The following is a 20,228-nucleotide window of genomic DNA, read 5'->3' as shown; positions in this document are numbered from 1 at the left end:
GTCTGAGCTTACTGGCAAATAGTCAAAGAAATATGAAAGTCCTTTATGTAGAGAGACCAGGTCAATCAGATTTCTTAACCTGTTAGATAATATTATAATTTGTATGTAATTCTAAATTTACCTGCTGTTTTCATCCCAATCCTAAATCTTTTTTTTTAAAGGGTTTCCATTTTGTTCCTTATTGTAGTAGTTATGAAGCATTGCTATTTCAAGACATAAAATCTACAGGAGAAAAGCATTTTTATTGAAGTAGTTTTTTTTTTGTTTTGCTATTGAGACTTTTGAAATTGTTACTACCTAGATCTGATTTGTCAAGTTTCCTTTTTGCACAAATAGCTTAACCTCTTCTCACTAGTCCTAAAAACTCAGAAAAAAAATGAAATAACTGAAATTAGAGAGTCTGAAGAAGTACAATGACTAGAAGCATTCACACTTTCAGTTTTTATCCTAGTTATTATGCCTATTAAAATGGAAACTCCAGGAAGGCTAAGATCTCATCATATCTAAACTTGGGATCTCCCTAGCACCTAGCTGATACCTACCTACTATGGCTGGTACTAAAATGGTAAATGGTAAGAGAAAAAGAACTATTGTTTCTTTTAATTTTTTTAAAATCTATTCAAAAGGCTTCTAAATCATGTAATATTTTTAAAGTAATTGTTAGAAGATTCCCACATTAGTTTCACTATTATTCTGTTACTACCTGAGATGGAGACTAAATAAAATAATTTTAAATTAATATTTAGATATTGTCAAATTTTTCAAAGAGTAAACAATACTTAAATATTTTGTGAATCAACACTAGATAAAAAGTGCCACCAATTTGCTACATTAGTATCCACTATTATATACAAATCAATCCTAAATCTATACATTAAAATGGGCAATATAGAATCAAGTAACCAGTATCTATTCACAATGCTAAATGATAAAAAAGGGGAAAAGCATACAAATTTATTTCTGAAAATGTTAGTTTCAAGAAAATAAATGGCATATATACAAACTTAAGCTCTAATTTTAACATGAATTTAATACCTGCAGTTGCTTCTTCACTCGTTCATTTTTCTGTGTTTCTGTAACACGCTCTTCCTCACTTCTATGGTTCATAACACCATCATTAGACAGTTCAGCACTAGCTTCAGCATTATTCTCATCATGTTCATCATGTTCATTCTCTGTTGGAGGAATGACTGGTGGTGGGGGAGGTGGGGGAGGGGCAGACATTACAGTTTTCAGTTCTTCTTTGGTCTTCTCCAAGTCTTCTTGGGCTGCAAAAGCCTGAACATTAGAAATAAGTTTAAATATCCCTGAACCTCATGAATCATAGTAAAATTCTATCAAACCAAGTGGTATGACAAACAGTACTAACAGGTTAATAGAGCTATATTCCTTTTGTAAATTTATACGCATAGTCTGATTTTAAAAAGTGCAAATGAAATTCAAGCAGCTACATTAGTAACAATATGAATGAATAAAAGTTTTTGGTAGTGTGAATTTACTTTGCCATGGAAATTAGAGGATTACTAAATACAGATGCATTTTTTATTACTTTGTCATATAAAATTGGAACATGTAAGATGTCATCATTACTTTGTGTTGCCATTCTGAAGCTTCCTCTTCTTTTTTCTTCTTGGCTTCTTCTAGAAGTGCTATCTTGGCAGTGAATTCAGCAAGTTCTGCTGCCTAAAATAAAGTTCATAATTAAACAAAACTAAAAAAAACCCTAACAATATATTCCCAATCACTTAAGTATAAAATCAACAAAAACTTTCATACATTACAGATAAACTATTTGTGCAAACTTTATCTTGGTAGTCTTCCACCATTCAAAATAAGAGCTGAGTATTTCCTGAGATGAGATTATTGAGGAAAGGGGTTTGTAAATGAAAAAGCACTAGGAAAATGTGATTTATTATTATTATGATACACATCACCATTTTAAAATACCTCATAAATCTTTAGAGTGTATTTTAAATGAACCAGTCAGCTTAATATGTTTTACTCAAACTTTCTTTTTCCATTTAAAATAAATTTCTGCTTTTATCTCAAGAAACTTTTGTAAAACAAAACACTGTTTTTTTCATAGACACATGTTTCATGTGATATATCTGGGGAAACAGAAATATTTCCAATAAGGCAAGTTTCATCAAAATATCAAAAGTAAATTTTAGAGGTATGTTTCACAAAAGAAACAGTTAACCGCATGATAAAGCGTTATTTCTTTTATCAAGAACGTACCACAGGAGGTTCTTTTAACCCTTGATAATCAAAAGGGTTAGGCGATCAAGGACCCATACAAATAGTTTCAAAAGCCCTCAGATTTCACCAACATAAAAGCCAGGACCAACATATAATTTCACAAAAGTTTAATTTAGTCAATTTTAAGATTTTTTCCTGTTTATGTTTGTTTTAAATTGAGACTTTTTTCACCATTTGTGGTTGTTGTTTAGTCATGTCTGACTCTGCATGACCCCATTTGGAGTTTTCTTGGCAAAAGATACTATGTGTTTTGCCATTTCCTTCTTCAGCTCATTTTACAGATGAGAAACTGAAGCAAACAAGGTTAAATGACTTGCCCAGGGCCACAAAGATAAGTGTCTACAAAGAGATTTGAACTCAGGAAGAGGAGTCTTGCCAACTCCAGGCCTGGAGCTATATCCACTGTGCCATCTAGCTGCCCATTTTACCCAGGAATAAGTGAACATGAGATGGTATAGTTTTTTGTTCTGTTTTTTGCTTTCCATTCAACATTAAAAAAATGTTTTACTTTACTTAATAAAGTAAAACAAATATCAATTTTCTCACTAGCTGCTCTTGATTTTTCATCTGGTCAGCCGCCTGCTTGGCTAGAGCAGCCTTGGCTTCCTCTGCAGCTCGACGCTCCTTCTCCAGGCGTTCTGCTTCCTCTTTTGCTCGCTTTCGTTCCTGGTCTAATTCTAGGGCTCTTCTAGTCTGTTCTTCTAGTTCTGTCAAACAAATAATAGCAAAATTAGTGGAGTACAAATCATTCTAATGAAGAAAAAACATCCCAAACTGTAACCTGGATTATAGATCATGAGATTTATCAAAAAGGTCACCACGGCAACAATTCTCTCTGAATGTGTATTTTTTTTTTTAACAAAATCCAATTTTTCGCAAGTTCTCCTTGCTTAAAAAAAGGAAATTAAGATCCTTTTCAATTCAAATCAGAAAATTGAACATATATATGCTCCTAATAATTGCCAGAAACATCCTTTCCATTTTAATGTTTTAAGTATAATTTCTTCCTTTATCAGAAATATTAATACTACATAGTGTCTTAAAATTCAAAAGCAACATTACTTGAATAAAAACTATCAGAATATAAATTGAAAAAATTATTAATTTGAGAATAGTATTTGCTGATCAGATACTATTTCTAAAATGAATGAAAAGAGTTCATTTAAAATGTTGCACCGAATTAGTTTCTTTTATTCCTTTAGGAAGTGAGCCAACGTTTTTTTTTTTTTTTTTAATTCCAATTTTTCACCTTCAGGTGCTCTGGCTATAAACTTTATTTCCTCTTTACTCTGTCTTTGTTAGTCTGATTAGAAAATGTTATTTTAAAGACTTTCTGAATTCTGTTATAATAAGCACCTGGTCCTTTTGTAATGTCAATAAATGATACTTATACAGGGTGTTATGATTTACATACACCCAAATGAGATCCTGAAACAGGGTGACACAGTGAATAGACCGCTAGATTTGAAATCAGGATGACCAAGGTTTAAATCTCTTTTTACACACTTACTAGTTGTGTGACCCTGGCTAGTCATGAGACTCAGTTTTCTCACAGGTAAAATGGAGAAAACTTACCTCACAGGATTGTTTTGAATAACAAATGAGATAATAAAAATAAAGCACTCAGTAAAACTTAAGTACTATTTAAATGTTAATTATTATTGTTATCCTTTCCACAGATGCAGAAGGCAACTAGGTGACACAGTGAAGAGAGTGCTGGACCTAGATGTAAATTGAAATTCAATCTGAGATACTTATACTTAATTGTTGTGTGATATTAGCTAAATCATATAACCCATCTGCCTCAATATTCTTATCTTATAAAGTGGGGGCCTAGCCTCCCAGGGTTATCAGGAGGATAAAACAAGATAATGTTTATATAACACTTTGCAAACTTTTAGGAGTTATCTAAATTCTGGCTATTATTATGACTGCCCATGTGGTACAGCAACCTTCCTCACTGACAAGTAGTGCTAGTGTAGTTTTACTACTAAAAGTAGTTTTAGTGCTAGGCACTGCATTTTAGAGGCAGAAGGTAGCTCAATAGAGCGAATGCTGGGCCTGGAGTCAGGAAGACCTGAGTTCAAATCCAACCTCAGGCATGTACTTACTAGCTATGTGACCCTAGTGAAGTCAATCTGTCTGCCTCACTTTTTTCAACTGAAAAATAAGGATAATAATAGCACCTACCTCTGAGGAGTGTTGTGAGGATCAAATGAGAGCACCATTTGTAAAGTGCATGGCACATAATAGGTATTTAATAAATGCTTGCTTGCTCCCTTCCCTTCCCTCTTTTCAACTTCTAAATAGGAGTTAGATGAAAAGGGGGGGGGGGGGGGGGGGAAGGGTTGTTGGTTAACCTAAGAGTGTTAAAGCAAGAAGGCTAAGCAAAAAACCTACAGGAATTCATGACTTTCTACAGTTAAATCTGTAGTTATTTTTTTAAGATGCAAAATAATTTATTTTTGCTTTTTGTTATTTTTTTCTTTTTGGAGAGGGAAAGACAGGGCAATTGGGGTTAAGTAACTTGCCCAAGGTCACACGGCTAGTAAGTGTTAAGGGTCTGAGGCTGGATTTGAACTCAGGTCCTCACTGCACCACCTAGCTGCCCCTTACTCAAAATAATTTAAACTGTGAGAAGTTTTACTGGATAAGAAGTTGAGTGAGCTAAGAAAAAATGACTGCATCAAAACTCTTGGAAAAATTAAAACGAATGTTCTGATTTTCATTTTAAATATACTAACAGAAACTGTTAGAGAGTTAGTTGCTTATTAACCAGTAAGTAAATTCTGTATAATTCTATCATTTCATGATAACTAAAGTGCCTATTTAGAATTTCCATTTTTAAATTTATCCAGCTGAACTTGCCTATATGAATTTTTTTATAGAGTGTTAGCTCTTTGGAAGCTGGGACTTTGTATCCTGAGAACCTAACATAATGCCTTGGATGTAATTGGGTATTTTTTCTAAGTGTCTGACTGCTCCTTCCCAGTCTCTTTTACTGTTTCATCTTCTACGGTATGCCCTTTAACTGTTGGTTTACGCTAAGGCTCTGTTCTGTGCCCTTTTCTATTTTCTTTTTACACACTCCAAGGCCATCTGAGGTGAGCTCCTTCTCTTGTATTCTCTTCATGTCAAAACACCTTGATATAATCATCTCCTATTCTTTTCGCCTCCCTTCCCTGTCTCTAACAAAGACACAGCCTTTCTCCTTGACAAGTTCAACTCTTCTACATGTACCCTTGTTCCTTTCACCTCCTGTCTTCTGATGGCAACTTCAATCATCCTCCCTTTTTCTAATCTCCCTATAAACTAGTTCCTTCCTTACTTTCAAAGATGTCCAAGTCTCCCATCTTCTTAAAACACCTTTCCTGGATGCTATCTTCTCTCTCTTCTCTTGTCAAATTCCTTGAAAAGAAAAAAAATTGACTACACTCACTGCCTCTACTCTTGTAAAATGGCTTCTAAACTCATTACTCAAATGAAACTTCTCTCCTCAAGGTTACCAATTCTCTCTTAATTGTAACATCTGATGATTTTTGTTCTGGTCTTTCTTGAACCATCTGCAACATTTGAAACAGTTAACCATCTTCTCCTCCTGGATTCTCTCTCTTCTCTAAGTTTTCATGACACAATTCTCTCCTGGTTCACCATTTCTTTTGCTAGCTCATTATCCATATAACAACCCCTAATAGTGGATATTTCCCAGTATTTGGTCCTGGGCCCTCTTAGTTTCTCTTAATAAACTTAGTAATCAGCTTCTATGGGTTGACTTATCACTAGCTCCAGACTATCCCATGTACGTCAGTCCTCACTAACTGCCTGTGGCACAAAGTTGTCCCAGAAACATAAATTCAATATGTACAAAACCAATTCCCTCTTTCTTATTTCCCTCTCTTCTGGGACCACAATCCTTCTAATCTCTCAGGTTTGTAACCTCAGTATTATCCTGGATTCCCACATATTTAATCTAAATGTTCCCTTTTCTCCCAAACTACCTCGTATTTTACTACTTTGTATATATTTGTATTTAGTAAGATCATTTTTTTTAAGCAATTGGGGTTAAGTAACTTGCTCAAGGTTACACGGCCAGTTATTTCTGGGTGTGGTGCTGAGTATCTGAGCCCAGATTCGATCCCCAGGTCATCCCAACACTGGAGCCGGTGCTCTTACTTGCTGTGCTACCTGGCCGCCCAACTAAGAACATCTTAAACATGTGCTTGTTGTCTCCCCCATTAAAATGGGAGCTCCTTGTGAGTAGAGATTTTTTCATCCTTTTGTACTTGTATCTAAAGTGCCTGGTACATAGTAAGTGCTTAATAAATTCTCTACTGATTGATGACCTCATCAGTTCCATAGTTTTAATTATCATTTCTCTTCAGATGACACAGATACTTTTGAGTTCTTCTCTTCTGAGTTCTAGTCTTGCATTTCCAAGTGCCTTCGTTATTTCAAACTAGAAGTACCTCAGACTCAACAGGTGCAAAACAGAACTTATCTTTTCCCCCAAATTCATCCTCATATGAACTTCCCTATGTCTGTCAAGGGCAACACTATCCTTCCAGCAATCCAGACTTCTGACCTTGGTGTTATCTGTGACTCTTCAGTTTCAGTCACTCCTCATACCAAATCTCATGACTACTTCTATAATTTTGTCTCACATCCATCCCTTTCTCTCTACTCACATTATCATCATCTTTGTTCAGGTAACCATAATCTCCTACCTAGTAACTACATCCTAATTCATCACCCTACCTCAAGCCTCTACCTTCTCTAGTTCATCCTCCACAGAGTTACAAAAGTGATTTCCTAAAGGATCTATCCACATGAATCATCTGTCTCCCCCTTTTGATCTGTCCTCCATACTGCTGCCAGAATAATCTCATACACATAGATCTATCATTAGTCATATCACCTCTCTTCTTACCCCCCCACCCCCAAGTCTTCAGTGCTCTTTTGCCTAAAGGATAAAATTTAAACTCTTGAGTCTGGTATTCAAGGCTCCCCACATTATGGCACTAACATACCTTTGAGCCTTATCTCATATTAGTTCTTTTGCCATTCCAGTCAAACTAGATTTCTCTGTCTTCTGAATACATAACTATGCTTTCTTGTTCCTTTGCCACTAATGCTGTATTATGTGCATGAGACTGCCCCTTTCTCACTTCTTTACCTATTTAATTTTTAACCATCCTTTAAATTCCAACTCATATAAAACCTTCAATGAAACCTTCCTTGATCAACTGTAAGTAAAAATCTTCCCTAACCTCCTTGAAACATTTGACACCATTTATTATTCCCTCTTCCTAGATACTCTCTTCACCCCTTGACTTTAAAAATTCTTCTGATTCTCTCCTTACTTCTCCAACTAGTATTTCTGTCTCTTTCAATGGATCCTCATCTTCTTGGTCCTTAATACAAGGAGATATTCTTTTTTCTCTTGTGCTTTTTGAAGGGGGGAGGCAGGGTAATTGGGATTAAGTGACTTGCCCAAGGTCACATAGCTAGTAAGTGATATGAGTGCCTGAGGCCATATTTGAACTCAGGTCCTCCTAACTCCAGGGCCAGTGCTCTATTCACTGTGCCATCTAGCCTCCCCTGCAAGGAGATATTTTTGAAGGGCCTATCTTTTGTCATATTTTTCTCTATGCATACCCTCCATTAAAAATCTAATTTATTCCTATCATTTCAACTACTGTTAACAGGTGAGCCTCTTTGCAGGTGTGGTGCATCTGCATCACATCCCAATTCATACTCTAAACCAACATCCCCAGTGGTTGCACAGGAAATATACTAAATGCTCCATAAGTCTTCAAAAGTAAATGTCTAAAATAAAACTTCTGACCTCTCCCTTCTCTTCTGTCTTTTGACTTTACTATTTGTCTTATACATCTTACTAATTTAGTCTCCTTTAATTCACAATCTTGAAAATATCTATTTTTTCTCTTTGATATTATTTCTGATCAGTTACCAAGACCTGCAATTTGATTAAGAGAGACAATATATGCCAGGTCAAAAAATACACGTAATTTATTATTATTGTTATTTCCATCTACCTAACAAATACTGATACTACCTTATTTGACAACCTCATTATTACCTGTTGGACCACTGGAATAGCTTTCCTAAAAGATCTATAGTGATCTATGTCATTCTTCCTATTCAATAAATTCCAATGTCTCTTTATCACCTCTAGAATCAAATACTATATGAAGTTCAGTTTAGTTGTATCATAGATGATATGAAGAAGAATAACATATATTAAGGTTAAAAGTTAAATTGGGGCCAGACTGTGAAAGCCTTTATACATATCACAATTTTACTTATTGGAATTTTGGACTGCTCTGTTAATTTAGAATTGTATGCATTCTAGAGAAAATGCATTATACATTACCAAATCAAATCTCTCCAAGCATTTTCCCATATAAGATAAAATTTTTGTGATAACTCTCCTTTACATTTTCCCTTCCATATTCCTAGATCATAACTGATCCCAATCAATTTAGACTTATGAATCACATAATTTTAATTAGAAGGGACCTCAGCAGTCACCAAGTACAAGTAATAAAAAAAAAAACTATTCCTCCTATGGTACATCTGATAGATGGTGACCTCTGACTGAAAACTTTCAGTGAGGAGGGACATATTATCTCCTTATGGGACTGGAAAGAAGAAAAACTCAAGACCTATCTAACTAGAGAGAAATGTACAGATATGAGTTAAGGTGCTGAAACAAAATCAACAAGATTTGGCAACTGATTGGATAAAGGGAACTGAGGAGAGGAAAACATCAAGTATGACTCTAAAACTGCAGGTTTTTGTGACTAGAGGAATGGGATACCCTTGACAGCTATAGAGAAATTAGAAAGGGAGATAGGGTCTGTTTGAATTCTATCTTGGACATGAGTTTTAGATAGCTATGAAACATCCAGCAAGCAGTTGATAATATGTGACTAATGCTCAGGAAAGAGATTGGAACTAGTTATATATATTTAAGTAATCTGCATAGAGAAGATTATTGAACCTATTGAAGCTGATCAGCTTCCGTAAGAAAACAGAGGAAGAAACCCCAACACAAAGTGACCTAGAGCACTCCAATGAATAGAGGGTAGGTCGTGGATGATGACTCAGCAAAGAAGACTGAAGAGTGACCAAGATGCAGACAGAGAATCAGCTAAGAGAAGTAGTAGGGAGAAGGCAAACAGGAAGAAGGAATGGTCAATAGTGACAAATACTGCAGAGAGGTCAAGAAGAATGAGAGGTAAGAAAAGGCCACTGGGTTGACAAAAAGTAGTGTGTTCTGAGACAACAATCTATACTTTGAATAGCTCCAAGCACTAAAAAATGTTTTCCTTTTGAAAACCTAAATCTTACTGGTTGTAATTTCTACTTACAGAGCTTACTTCTATACTGAGGAAAGGGGATGGTTTTTCCAACAAAAATATCTTTCATCCTATTTTCATCCTTTTGGCCCACCAAATACTTGAAGGCAGCTAAATGCTACTTCACTCTCCTCTTCTCTTTTCCAGATTAAAACATCTCCTGGTTCTTCAATCAAGGCTTATTACCCACCTTCTTTCTAAAATGTAGCTCTGAAGACTAAATTCAAGGGCAAAGTACAACAAGACTATCACTTCAGAAATTCTGGACACTATCTCTGTCAATGGAACCTCAGATTGCCTTAGATTTTTTAGATGCCACATCACAGTGTCAACTATCATGGAATTTGCATGCCATTGAACTTGCTAGATGTTTTTCAGATTAACAACTGCATAGACAATCTTGTAAAGTTGATTTTTCTGAACCCAAATGGAAAACTAAATGTGTTTCTTTTAAACTTAATCATACTAGATTTGGACCAAAGTTCTAGTCTATTTAGATCTTTTTAGATCCAAATCCTATCATACAATGAGATAATATATATATAAGGTATTTTGCAAGCCTCAAAATGCTATATAAATGTTATCTAATATATTAAGAATTCCTCCTAGCTTTTTATAATTTGCAAATGTTACAAGCATATCATCAGGTTTCAATTAAGTAATAAAAATTTTAGAATAGGACAGATCCATGGAACATTCAACTAGACACCTTCCTTCTTCAAAGCTAACATCAAGCAACTAATAATTATTCTTTGGGTGTAGCCAATCACTTTCATATCCACTTAATTGTATTAACTTAACTGCCAGGTCCATTTCTTCCTATCTTTTTTTTCTATAATAAGAATAGCATGAGATACTTTATCAAATAGTTTGGTAAATCTAGGCAAACTATATATACAACATTCTCCCATGTAATTTTAATAACTGGCAAAAAAAAAAAGAAAATTAAGCACAATCTGCAATGACCTATTCTTGATGAAGACAAACTAGCTCTGTAATCACTGCATTCTTTTCTGATGTTCAGTACCTATGTCTAACAATTCATTCTTGGAATTTTAAGTCAAGCTTATTAGCCTATAGTTTACAGACAGATCTATTCTCTTCCCTTTGCTTCAAAATTGAGACGTGCTCTCTCCAGTCCTTTGTTACCTTTCCCATTCTCCATTTTTCAGATATCACTGATAATGGCTCAGCAATCATATCACTCTTCCCTCAGTGACAGGATATAGTATATTTGGGCCACCAACTGACTAGATTAAAAGCAGCTAGGTACTCTTTATCTCATTTAAATTAGGTATCAAGTCCCTATTAGCCATTTTTATTCTGTTCTTTCTCATCCCAAAGTTATTCCTCTTAGTCTGGGGAAAAAAGAAAACAAAATCAGAATTAAGCAGGTTTATATGATCTGTCATTAGTTAGCATTGCCCCATCTACTCTGAACAGTGGCACTATCCCCATCAGCACACCAACTCCTTCAGTTTTGCTCTTTACCCCAATACAGTTGTAAAAAAAAAAAAAAAAGGACAAAGAACAAACCCAATTAATCGTTCTTAGCTTTCCTCTTTAGCCTAAAATCATTCAGTCAATTATCCAATAAGAATTTATTAGTGACATCAGGATACACTCAGATTAATAATCTCAGTATCATATTTGATGGCTCATGCTTAACTAATGGCACATATATATTGCCAAATCTTGTCATTTCTACTGTCAAAACATCTCTTGTATACATCTCCTTCTCCTCTCTTACAAAGCCACCACCTTGGTTCAGGCCTTTATGATCTCTTGCCTGGATTACTGCAGTAACTCTCTAATTGGTCTCTTTCTAACTCAAGTCTCTCCTCACACTAATCCATCCTCCATGCTGAAGTGATTTTTCTGGAGCACAGGATTGGTCATGTAATCCTCCTATACTTTACTGGCTCCCTATCAGGCTCATCAAATATAAAGTCCTTTCTTTAACAGTGACAACTATTCATACCCTTGCCTGTCCCTGTCCTTCCTGCCATACACTTTATTCCTATGCATTCCATGACCCAACTTAGTTGACCCTGGCACACATCATTTCATACTTGTTTCCCCCATCCATTTGCAATGGCTAGAAATATTCTCTCTGCCCATTTGTGCCTTTTAAAATCCCTGGCTTCCTTCAAAATTCAAAACCAGAACAGACCCTGCCTTCAAGAAAGTTAACTTCCCAAATTTACAATCTGGAATCAGTAAGTAATTTCATAAAATACTGTCAATCTGCAAGATAATGATTTTCACAGAGATAAAACCCTATTTTAATTAATATTAATCCTTTATTACATCCAACTCTATATACTTTGAGTTTTCTAGATGACCCAATCCATTAAATGAGTATTACTCCATGATGTTATTCTAGACAAATCCAAATATGATTTTACACTTCCTTTTCCTAAGTAGCAGCTAGGAGGTACAGCAGATAAGTTTAAAGACCCAAATTCAAATCCAGTCCCAGACACTTACTAGCTGCTCTGTGATGCTAGGGAAGTCAGTTAACTTCTGTCTGCCTCAGTTTCCTCAAATGTAAAATAAGGATAATAACAGCACCTCTATCTGCCCAGGGTTGTTGTGAGGATCAATATTATAAAGTGTTTAAATGTTCCTTCCCCTTCCTTACCCCTCAAAGTCAATTTTTTGTCTTTTACCTCACACAACATCTAACACATATGTTCACTTCTCTTTTTTTGGCACTACCACAACGACCCTACTTCACATAATAATTTTCACCCACCTAGAATACTGATTGAAATATCCTCCTTACAGGTGTTCCCAACTCTGTAATGCTGCCAGAATAATTTTCCTTACTTATATCTCTGGTCCTCTCCTCAAATATTTTCAGTAGCTCCCTACTCTCTTTGGAGTGAAATTCAAATGCTTGTCTGAAATTCAAGGTTCTCTGGCACCGTCCTATTTTTCCTAGACTTTTAACACTTACCTTCATAAACATTATACAGCAGTAAACTGATTAACTCTTCTCAAAAGAAACACCATTGCATTTTCATGTCACTGTGCCTTTGCCTAGTCTGTAATTATTCCTGAAATACCACCTTCATCATGTGTTTACTGAATTTCTACCCATTCTTTACAATTCAAGTGCCATCCTCCAAGAAACTTTCTCTGATACTTCCTCCCTCCCTTCATCAACCTCCAACTTCAGAAGTCACATAACACTTTTCTAAATTCACTGATGCACTTATCAAGAAATATTACACATTGCCATTTGCATAGCTCTATCATTCTCTCACTGAAGGTAAGCTCCTTGAGTGCAGGAACTAAAGCTTATCTAAATGTAAAAATGCTCTACGCTGGGCAGGTCATTAATAAATGTTGACTTGACTTGTTAATGTTACTATCACTATGGGAGTGTAAGTACATATTCAATCCTTTTCCCTCTGTTCAGATGAATAGTTAGCATTTAATAACTATATTACTGTAGATGTTTTTCTTAATTATAGATATATTACTGTATATAATTATAGATAAATTACTATATAATTCTTCATTCCATATTATAGATGAATATGTAATCATCGTAGAAAAGGAAACAAGATTTATAGAGTAGCAGTATTTATAGATTAGGGAAATAAGAGTAAAAACAAATATGTAATCTGAGTTTGAGATTACACAAAATAATCTCTAAAATCTCTTTCCAGCTGTTTAGTCTATGGTGTAAACTAAGACAGTGAAAGATTAAGTAATTTGCCCTAGGTCACCATTAGGACTAGAAATCAAAGCTTCTGCTAGTACTTTATTCCATATTGCCTCTATTTTGCCTTCTTCGCAGGTAAGAATTTTTTAAAATATTTTTTGACAGCTAGATTAAAGTGGAAATAATCCAGGTAATACATGATATTATTGACAGTTAAAAAAACCTACATAACTAAATAAAGCTTGAGGCATAATATGATCCAAAAGTGATACAAATTGTTCTGATGTGATTTGTTGCTCACTTAAACATACGAAGGCTTATTTTACATGAGTGACAATTAAGTACAGAGAAATTTTTGAAAAAAAAAAAAAGGAAAACAAAAAATTTTCAACTGAAGATCAGTATATGCTGTGGATATTGTGGAAATCATGGTTTCTGAGCACTTAGCACAAATTACAAGACAATCATAAAGTTTCAAAGCTCCATAAGAACACTTTATTGTTTAAAAAATGAAAGAAAATACAAACTGAGTATCTGCTTCTCAAGATGACTGATTTAAACCTGTCTTGTTGAGAAAGCTCCAAGTTCCTTCTGATGTTCTATCTGCCACATATTCTCTTGTTCTCTTTATTTGGGGGCTGTTTTCTGTACATAACTTATTACTATTATTTTAGTAATATGTCCTATATGAATAATAAGATTGGAAGACTTTAGTAACCAGCAATTCTTAACAAAAACCACTGTATTCCTATGAAATAGAACATGTTAAATAAAACTTTATCATTTTAAAATGACACCAATATTATGTCTTTTGTTTATATTTATACTTCTACAATATAATTAAATACTTGACAGAAAATTCCATATTCTATTCTCTGAACTGTTATCATCATTCGTAATGCACTTGGTTGGTGATTATAGTAACAAAAAATGAAAAAACAGATTTTCTTTTCTTCCACTAGAAATAATGATTATAAAAATATTTTTAAATTGGAACTAAGAGGCAATGTGGTATAATGGACAGAGAGATGTCCTGGGAACCAGGAAGATCTCAATTTCAAGTCCTGTCTCCAAAATATGTTGGCTGTGAGACCCTGAGAAAGTAATTTAATCTCTCAGGACTCTAGGAAAATCTCTAAGACTCTAAGTTGCAGAGAAAGCACTGACTTGCATTGGTACAAATTCTTCATTTGGAAGCTCCCTATACCAATACAGAGGTCCTATGTTTATCCTAAATTGAAGCAATACATAATGAACTACACAATTTGTGAAAACATCAGGAATCTATTGTTATGTATCTTCCTCTTTTACACTACCATAGGCAATGGTGAGCAAGAATCTTCTCCATAATATCTCTAAATGATCATTGCCTGAAAGTTCTATATATTATACTGCTTAATATTCAGCAACTAAGTGGCAAAACAGATAGAATGATGGGATAGCAGTCAGGGAGATCTTAGTTCAAATTCTTCCTCAGATACATACTAGCTAGTGACCCCTTGGAAAGTCACTTAACCCCCTACAATCTCAGTTTTTTCATCTGCAAAATGGGGACAACAGCATTTACTGCACAGGGTTGTCATCAAATGAAATTATGTCAAGCACTGTGCAAACTTTAAAATGTGTTGTAAATGTTAACTATTGTATCATTATATATTTAAATGGATCTATGATCTAATTAATTTGGAATAAAGACTGCAACCCATACATACCTGTCCCTTCCTATGTGAATCTTGTCCAGGTCCTCCCATAAATGTGTCATTAACATTGTCCATCCAATGAACTAGAGACCTTTCCTGCTTTCTTCCATTATCCTAATTATGCCAGTGAAGCAATGGGATTCTCCACCTGTCATGCCTCACCCTCCATTACATTATCAACTCTTCTTCTCTTCCCATCATAAATTTTCCTAATAACACCTTTTACTCTTGCTTTCACTGAAGCTCATCATTGGTTATATATTCACAACTTATCTCTACCTAGAACTGATTACTATATAGCTCCTATTCATCAAACAACAACAAAATGAAGAACTCAGAAAATACTATAAAATCCCAAAACAACAATAATACATCTTTAAACATTAAACTACATTAATATTTTATATTACACTGAAATAGTTACAGCAGAGAGGCGATGTCATATAGTGCAAAGAACTCAGAACCAAGAATGAGAAAATCTGAGCTCTAGTTCCTGTTCTATCAGTTAACTAAGCCACATAACCTTGAACAAATCATTTAAGTTCCATGCACCTCAGTCTGCTAATTTAGAAAACGAGGATAATAATATTCTCTCTAACTCACAGTATTGTTGTAAAGAATAAAATAATATGTAGGAAACTGTTTTGAAAAACTATAAAAAGTTACAGAAACAAGTAATTATTTTATCTTCTTAGATAACACTGTTTAGAAATGTTAATATGTCTCTTTTTCCAGTCAGTTCCTTTGCCTTCTACAATGATTTTTGTATATACAAATCATTAAGGTATATGATCATAGGTGGTGGGGTTTTTTTGGGGGGAGGAGGAGGGCATATAGGAAAGGTCTAGACTTATGATTTTATTGCTGTAGAACTCTCACTACAGAAATTCCTCATCCTAAAGCAGATGAGAAGCTTTTTTGTATTTCAGAATCTCAAAGCATTCTCTGGGAAAACCCATTCTTGGAATTAGGAAGATGATGGCTTTAGGCCTGCTTCTGACCTCCAGCAGCTGAGGGATCTGGCAATATATCAGAAATGCATATGTAGACTTTAGATTTCACTAGCACTTCCTTTATAAAGTACATGGATTTACTTGATTTAAAAATATTTTTAAAAGACAGCATGCTTCCTGCTATACACTGAAGAAATCTGATGTGAACACAGTATTCTAGATAATGTCCTTTTAACCTTGAATTTAGTGGGAAAACAGATTATTCCTGAAACAAATTTTAACTTAAAAAAAAAAAGACTAAATTGACACCACTGTAAACAAAACTAATTTTAAAAATCGGTGGTAAGGTCTACAGAAATGCTATTAACCATTCTACAGCCTTTTTCAAAGAAACTTACCTTTCTGAGCTTTCATTGTCTGTTCTTCAATTTGTCTTAGACGTTCCATCAGCTCTTCCTTTTCTCGCTCTATTCTCTCCTTTTCTTTTTCTGCTATTTCCCTCTTCTTTTTTTCATTTTCTAGTTGTGCCCTTAAAAAGAGTTGCAACTATATTATTATAAATCAATTATTATAATTAAAAATATTTAGCTGTTAATGGGAAACAATAAAACTGAAATTATTTTTAAAGCTGGGGAAAATATATAAATGCCTTTTTGAATATGGAAAGAGGAGCTGTTACAGGAGTGACATCAAACTTAAGCCAGTCAGCACATTCAGAAGTTTAAAATCTGAAGGTAAAGCCATGCGCACAACTTTAATGTTCACTGTAACTTAATTTTCACTTGAAACTATTCACAAGAAAAAGCAGAAGCAAGGGCTCAAAGGAAACACACAGGTAAGGATTCCAGTAGAAAAAATCCCAGCACTGTATTAATATTAAAGTATCAAAGTAAACTAAAAGGGTTTAATGCCTAAGAGACAAGGAACAGTTTTAGTTTTCTGACAATAACATAAACCTGGAAAAGTCAGAAGTACTAACTAGGCTTCTAAATTGTTAGGAACCAAAACAAACCAAAGCTTTCTTAACATCAAAATCCTAGCTGTTATTCAACATTTCAACCTGAGTTTTAATTAGGCTGAAAAGACAAAAGCAAACAGAAAAACAATAGTTTAAGTCATCAAATGGTATCCATTTGTTTCTAAGTTATTTCCATTTTCTTGCACTTTGTCTTAAATTTCCTCACTATATATTATAAAACTATGTGGAATGCGCTGTGCTAGATACAATGATGGATATGATACAAACATAGACAATACTTAAGAATTTTACCAACCAATGGGGGAAATACATATGCACAAATAACTGTGGTAACAAGGGAAACTAAATTATGTACAAGGGAAAAGTTTAGAAAAAGTGATATAAGAAATTTGAGAGGAAAATTATTTTCACCCAAAGGAGGAAGGCAGGCCAAGGAAAGCTTTCATAGAAGAGTTAGGCATTGAAAGAAACTTCAGCAATTGGCAAGAGAGAGGTAGTACATTCTAGGCATAGGGGATAGGGCAAGTAGATGCATAGAGATAGGATACAACAAGACAAGGGTAAAAGACAGAAAACAGTCCTGTCTGGGGTGGCTAGGTGGCGCAGTGAATAGAGCACTGGCCCTGGAGTCAGGAGGACCTGGGTTTGGATCCAGACTCAGACATTTAACACAAATGTGTGACCTTGGGCAAGTCACTTAACTCTAATTGCCCTAAAAAAAAAAAAAGAAAGAAAAGAAAATAGTCCTGTCTGGCTAAAACAGAATATGTTTGGGGAAGTAGTACAAGATAATACTAGAAAGTTAAGTTGGAGTCAAACTGTAGAGGAACTTAATGCAATAAAAAATTCATACTTTATTTTTTAGGGAGCTAGAAGTGGTTGAAGGTTTCCAAGTAGAACAAGAGGATTGCAGTAGTACATTAGTAGAACATTGGCCCATAGGCCCAGTAACAAGAAGTGTGCAATGGAGAAGTTGTGAGTAAACAAATTTACATTGTTGTGTGTAAATACCACATAAGTTTAGGTAAGAGCATATAAGGGATGATGGCATATGTATGGTAAGGATGATCAAAGTAAAAACTGACTCTGAGTTTGTGAAATCTAATGACCAGAAAGATATTGGGACATCAACATAGGTATTTTTCCTAGATTTTTCATAGCATTTAGAGTTAGAAGGGACCTTAGAGATCATTCAGTAATGCACATTTATTTTAGAAATGAGAAACTGAAAATCAGAAAGTTAAGTGAATTGCACAAGGACACAATAAATGATGACCCCAAGATGGAAGCCCAAGTCATTATTCTTTTCCATGCTACAAATAGAGAAGCTAGTAAAGAGATCCTGGATTTGAATATGTAAGGGAAGAAGGGTAAGTTCAGTTTGGAATATGTTTAATTGAGTCACATACAATGTCACATCCAGGTGAAAATAACCAATAGGGAGTCAGAAACAGTATGAGAATTTTAGAGAGAGGTTAGGTATAAAGATATAAATTAGGGAATTACCCAGATAGAGGTAATACTTAAAGCCAATAATTATAAATGATACACATAATGAAGAAGAGGAACAGCACAATTCTTATTTTGCTTCTATGTTTGTATATGCAAATGACAATGACACTAGACAGGACAGAACAAAAATGGATAATAGGAAGGTCATACCCAAAACAGAGAATAAGATAACACCTTGCTGCCCCTGACAAGTTCAAATCACAAGGCCTAGATAAACTACTATATCCTAAGGTACTGAAATCTAGCAGATGATATTGCTAAGCCATTGTCAATAACCTCTGAACAATCACAGAAAATGGGAGAAGTGCAACAAGATTAGAGAATAGCAGGTGTCCCAATTTTCAAAAACAGGAAAAGAAAGGCACCTGCAAACTACAGGCCAGAGAATATGACTAGTTATCTGTAATGGCAATGTAAATGGGAAGATCTTTCCCATCCATTAATAAGCCCATGTAACCTGTTTAAGTCACATGGAAGCCTAAGACACACGAGGAGTTTGATTCACATAAAGCCTGTGGTGGGAGGAGTTTGCTGAATGGGTGGAGCAGGAAGGGTAGAAGAGAGCTGCAAGGAAGTTGGTCAGAGCACTTAGAGCTAAGAAAGAAAGAGAAAACAGGCAGCAAGCTATGAGTATTTGGTTGTGGAACCTTCCCCCCTAGCAAGGGAGGGAAGGTTTAGGGATGGCAGTGCCCCCTCCATTGTTATTGTGTATAGATTTCTTTGTTGCTCTGATGGATTCAGCTTTCTGGTGTTTGAATAAATGTTTTGCTTCTCTCTTTCATGTGGATAGTCTATTATATTTTGCAATTCAGATTTATGCCAGCATCTTAATAGCCGCCATAGATACTGTGAATATCATGCTGGTGTGATATTATCCTGGCATAATTCTAGTCTATTATTAAATTGATGGTTAATGAACATCTAGGAAAAAAGCAATGATCACAAAGATTTAGCATGACTTTATTAAAAACAAATCATGTCAGATGGCATTTCCTTCTTTGATGAGAATTATTAAACTGTTAGATCTGGAGAGCTCCACAGACATTTACTTGGCAATCCATGACAAGAGATATGGGCTAGAAAACAGAACAATTAGATGGAACTTCAATGAATTGAACAGCCAGACCTAAAAGCAATCATTAATGGTTTGTCACCAACAAGTTGGGATATTTTTTTGTTTGTTTGTTTGAGGTTTTTTAAAGTCTCTAGTTGAAAGCCCCAGGGATCTGTGCTTGCCACTGTTCTGCTAGGCACTTTTACCACTGACCTGGATAAAGGCACAGATGGCACATTGTTCAACTTTAAGGAAGACACAGAGCTGGAAGGTATATCTCACATACTAACTGGCAGAGTCAAGATCCTAAAAAGTCTTGACAGCCTAAGATGTTGAGCCAAATTTAAAAAGATGAAAGATTGTGTGATGGGTGTGAATAGGACATGGTATATTAAAAATGAATGATGTTAAAAATAAGTAAATATTAAATTAAAACATTATAAAACAAAATAAAAACAAATAAAGGAGTGGAAGTAGTATAAACAATACTGTCAAAGAAATATATGACCGTAAGAGAAGCCAATTAAATTATGTGCTAAGAATGAGGCAGAACTGATAGAAATCTGCAAATTCAGTATGGGTTAATGTGACATAATAGATAATAAAGCTAATGTAATCTCAAGAACTGGGTAGTAAGGATAGTAGATAATACACTATTTTTCCCTGGTCAGACCATCTCTGAAATTGTGTATGGATTTCTGTGTATCACATTT

General features: G+C 34.8%; 1 protein-coding gene across 6 annotated transcripts in view; it reads right to left on the bottom strand.

The window, feature by feature from the left end:
- RDX (radixin) overlaps positions 1 to 20,228 on the bottom strand; it is a 142,530-nt gene that overhangs the window by 36,432 nt on the left and 85,870 nt on the right. For all 6 annotated transcript variants that reach the window (XM_069080098.1, XM_069080104.1, XM_069080102.1 and 3 more), the window contains exons 10-13: positions 16,369 to 16,499; positions 2,806 to 2,966; positions 1,591 to 1,683; positions 1,036 to 1,278 (exon numbers count right to left, since the gene is read on the bottom strand). In XM_069080098.1, the coding sequence (XP_068936199.1) occupies positions 1,036 to 1,278; positions 1,591 to 1,683; positions 2,806 to 2,966; positions 16,369 to 16,499 (628 nt within the window). The remainder of the gene's footprint in view (positions 1 to 1,035; positions 1,279 to 1,590; positions 1,684 to 2,805; positions 2,967 to 16,368; positions 16,500 to 20,228) is intronic.

Source organism: Petaurus breviceps, unplaced genomic scaffold (assembly GCF_028583685.1).
Source record: "Petaurus breviceps papuanus isolate PSGF00001 unplaced genomic scaffold, PetGlider_PUasm1.0 91133, whole genome shotgun sequence".
NCBI classification, from domain to species: Eukaryota; Metazoa; Chordata; class Mammalia; order Diprotodontia; family Petauridae; genus Petaurus; species Petaurus breviceps.
This window is presented reverse-complemented; position numbering and strand designations above follow the sequence as displayed.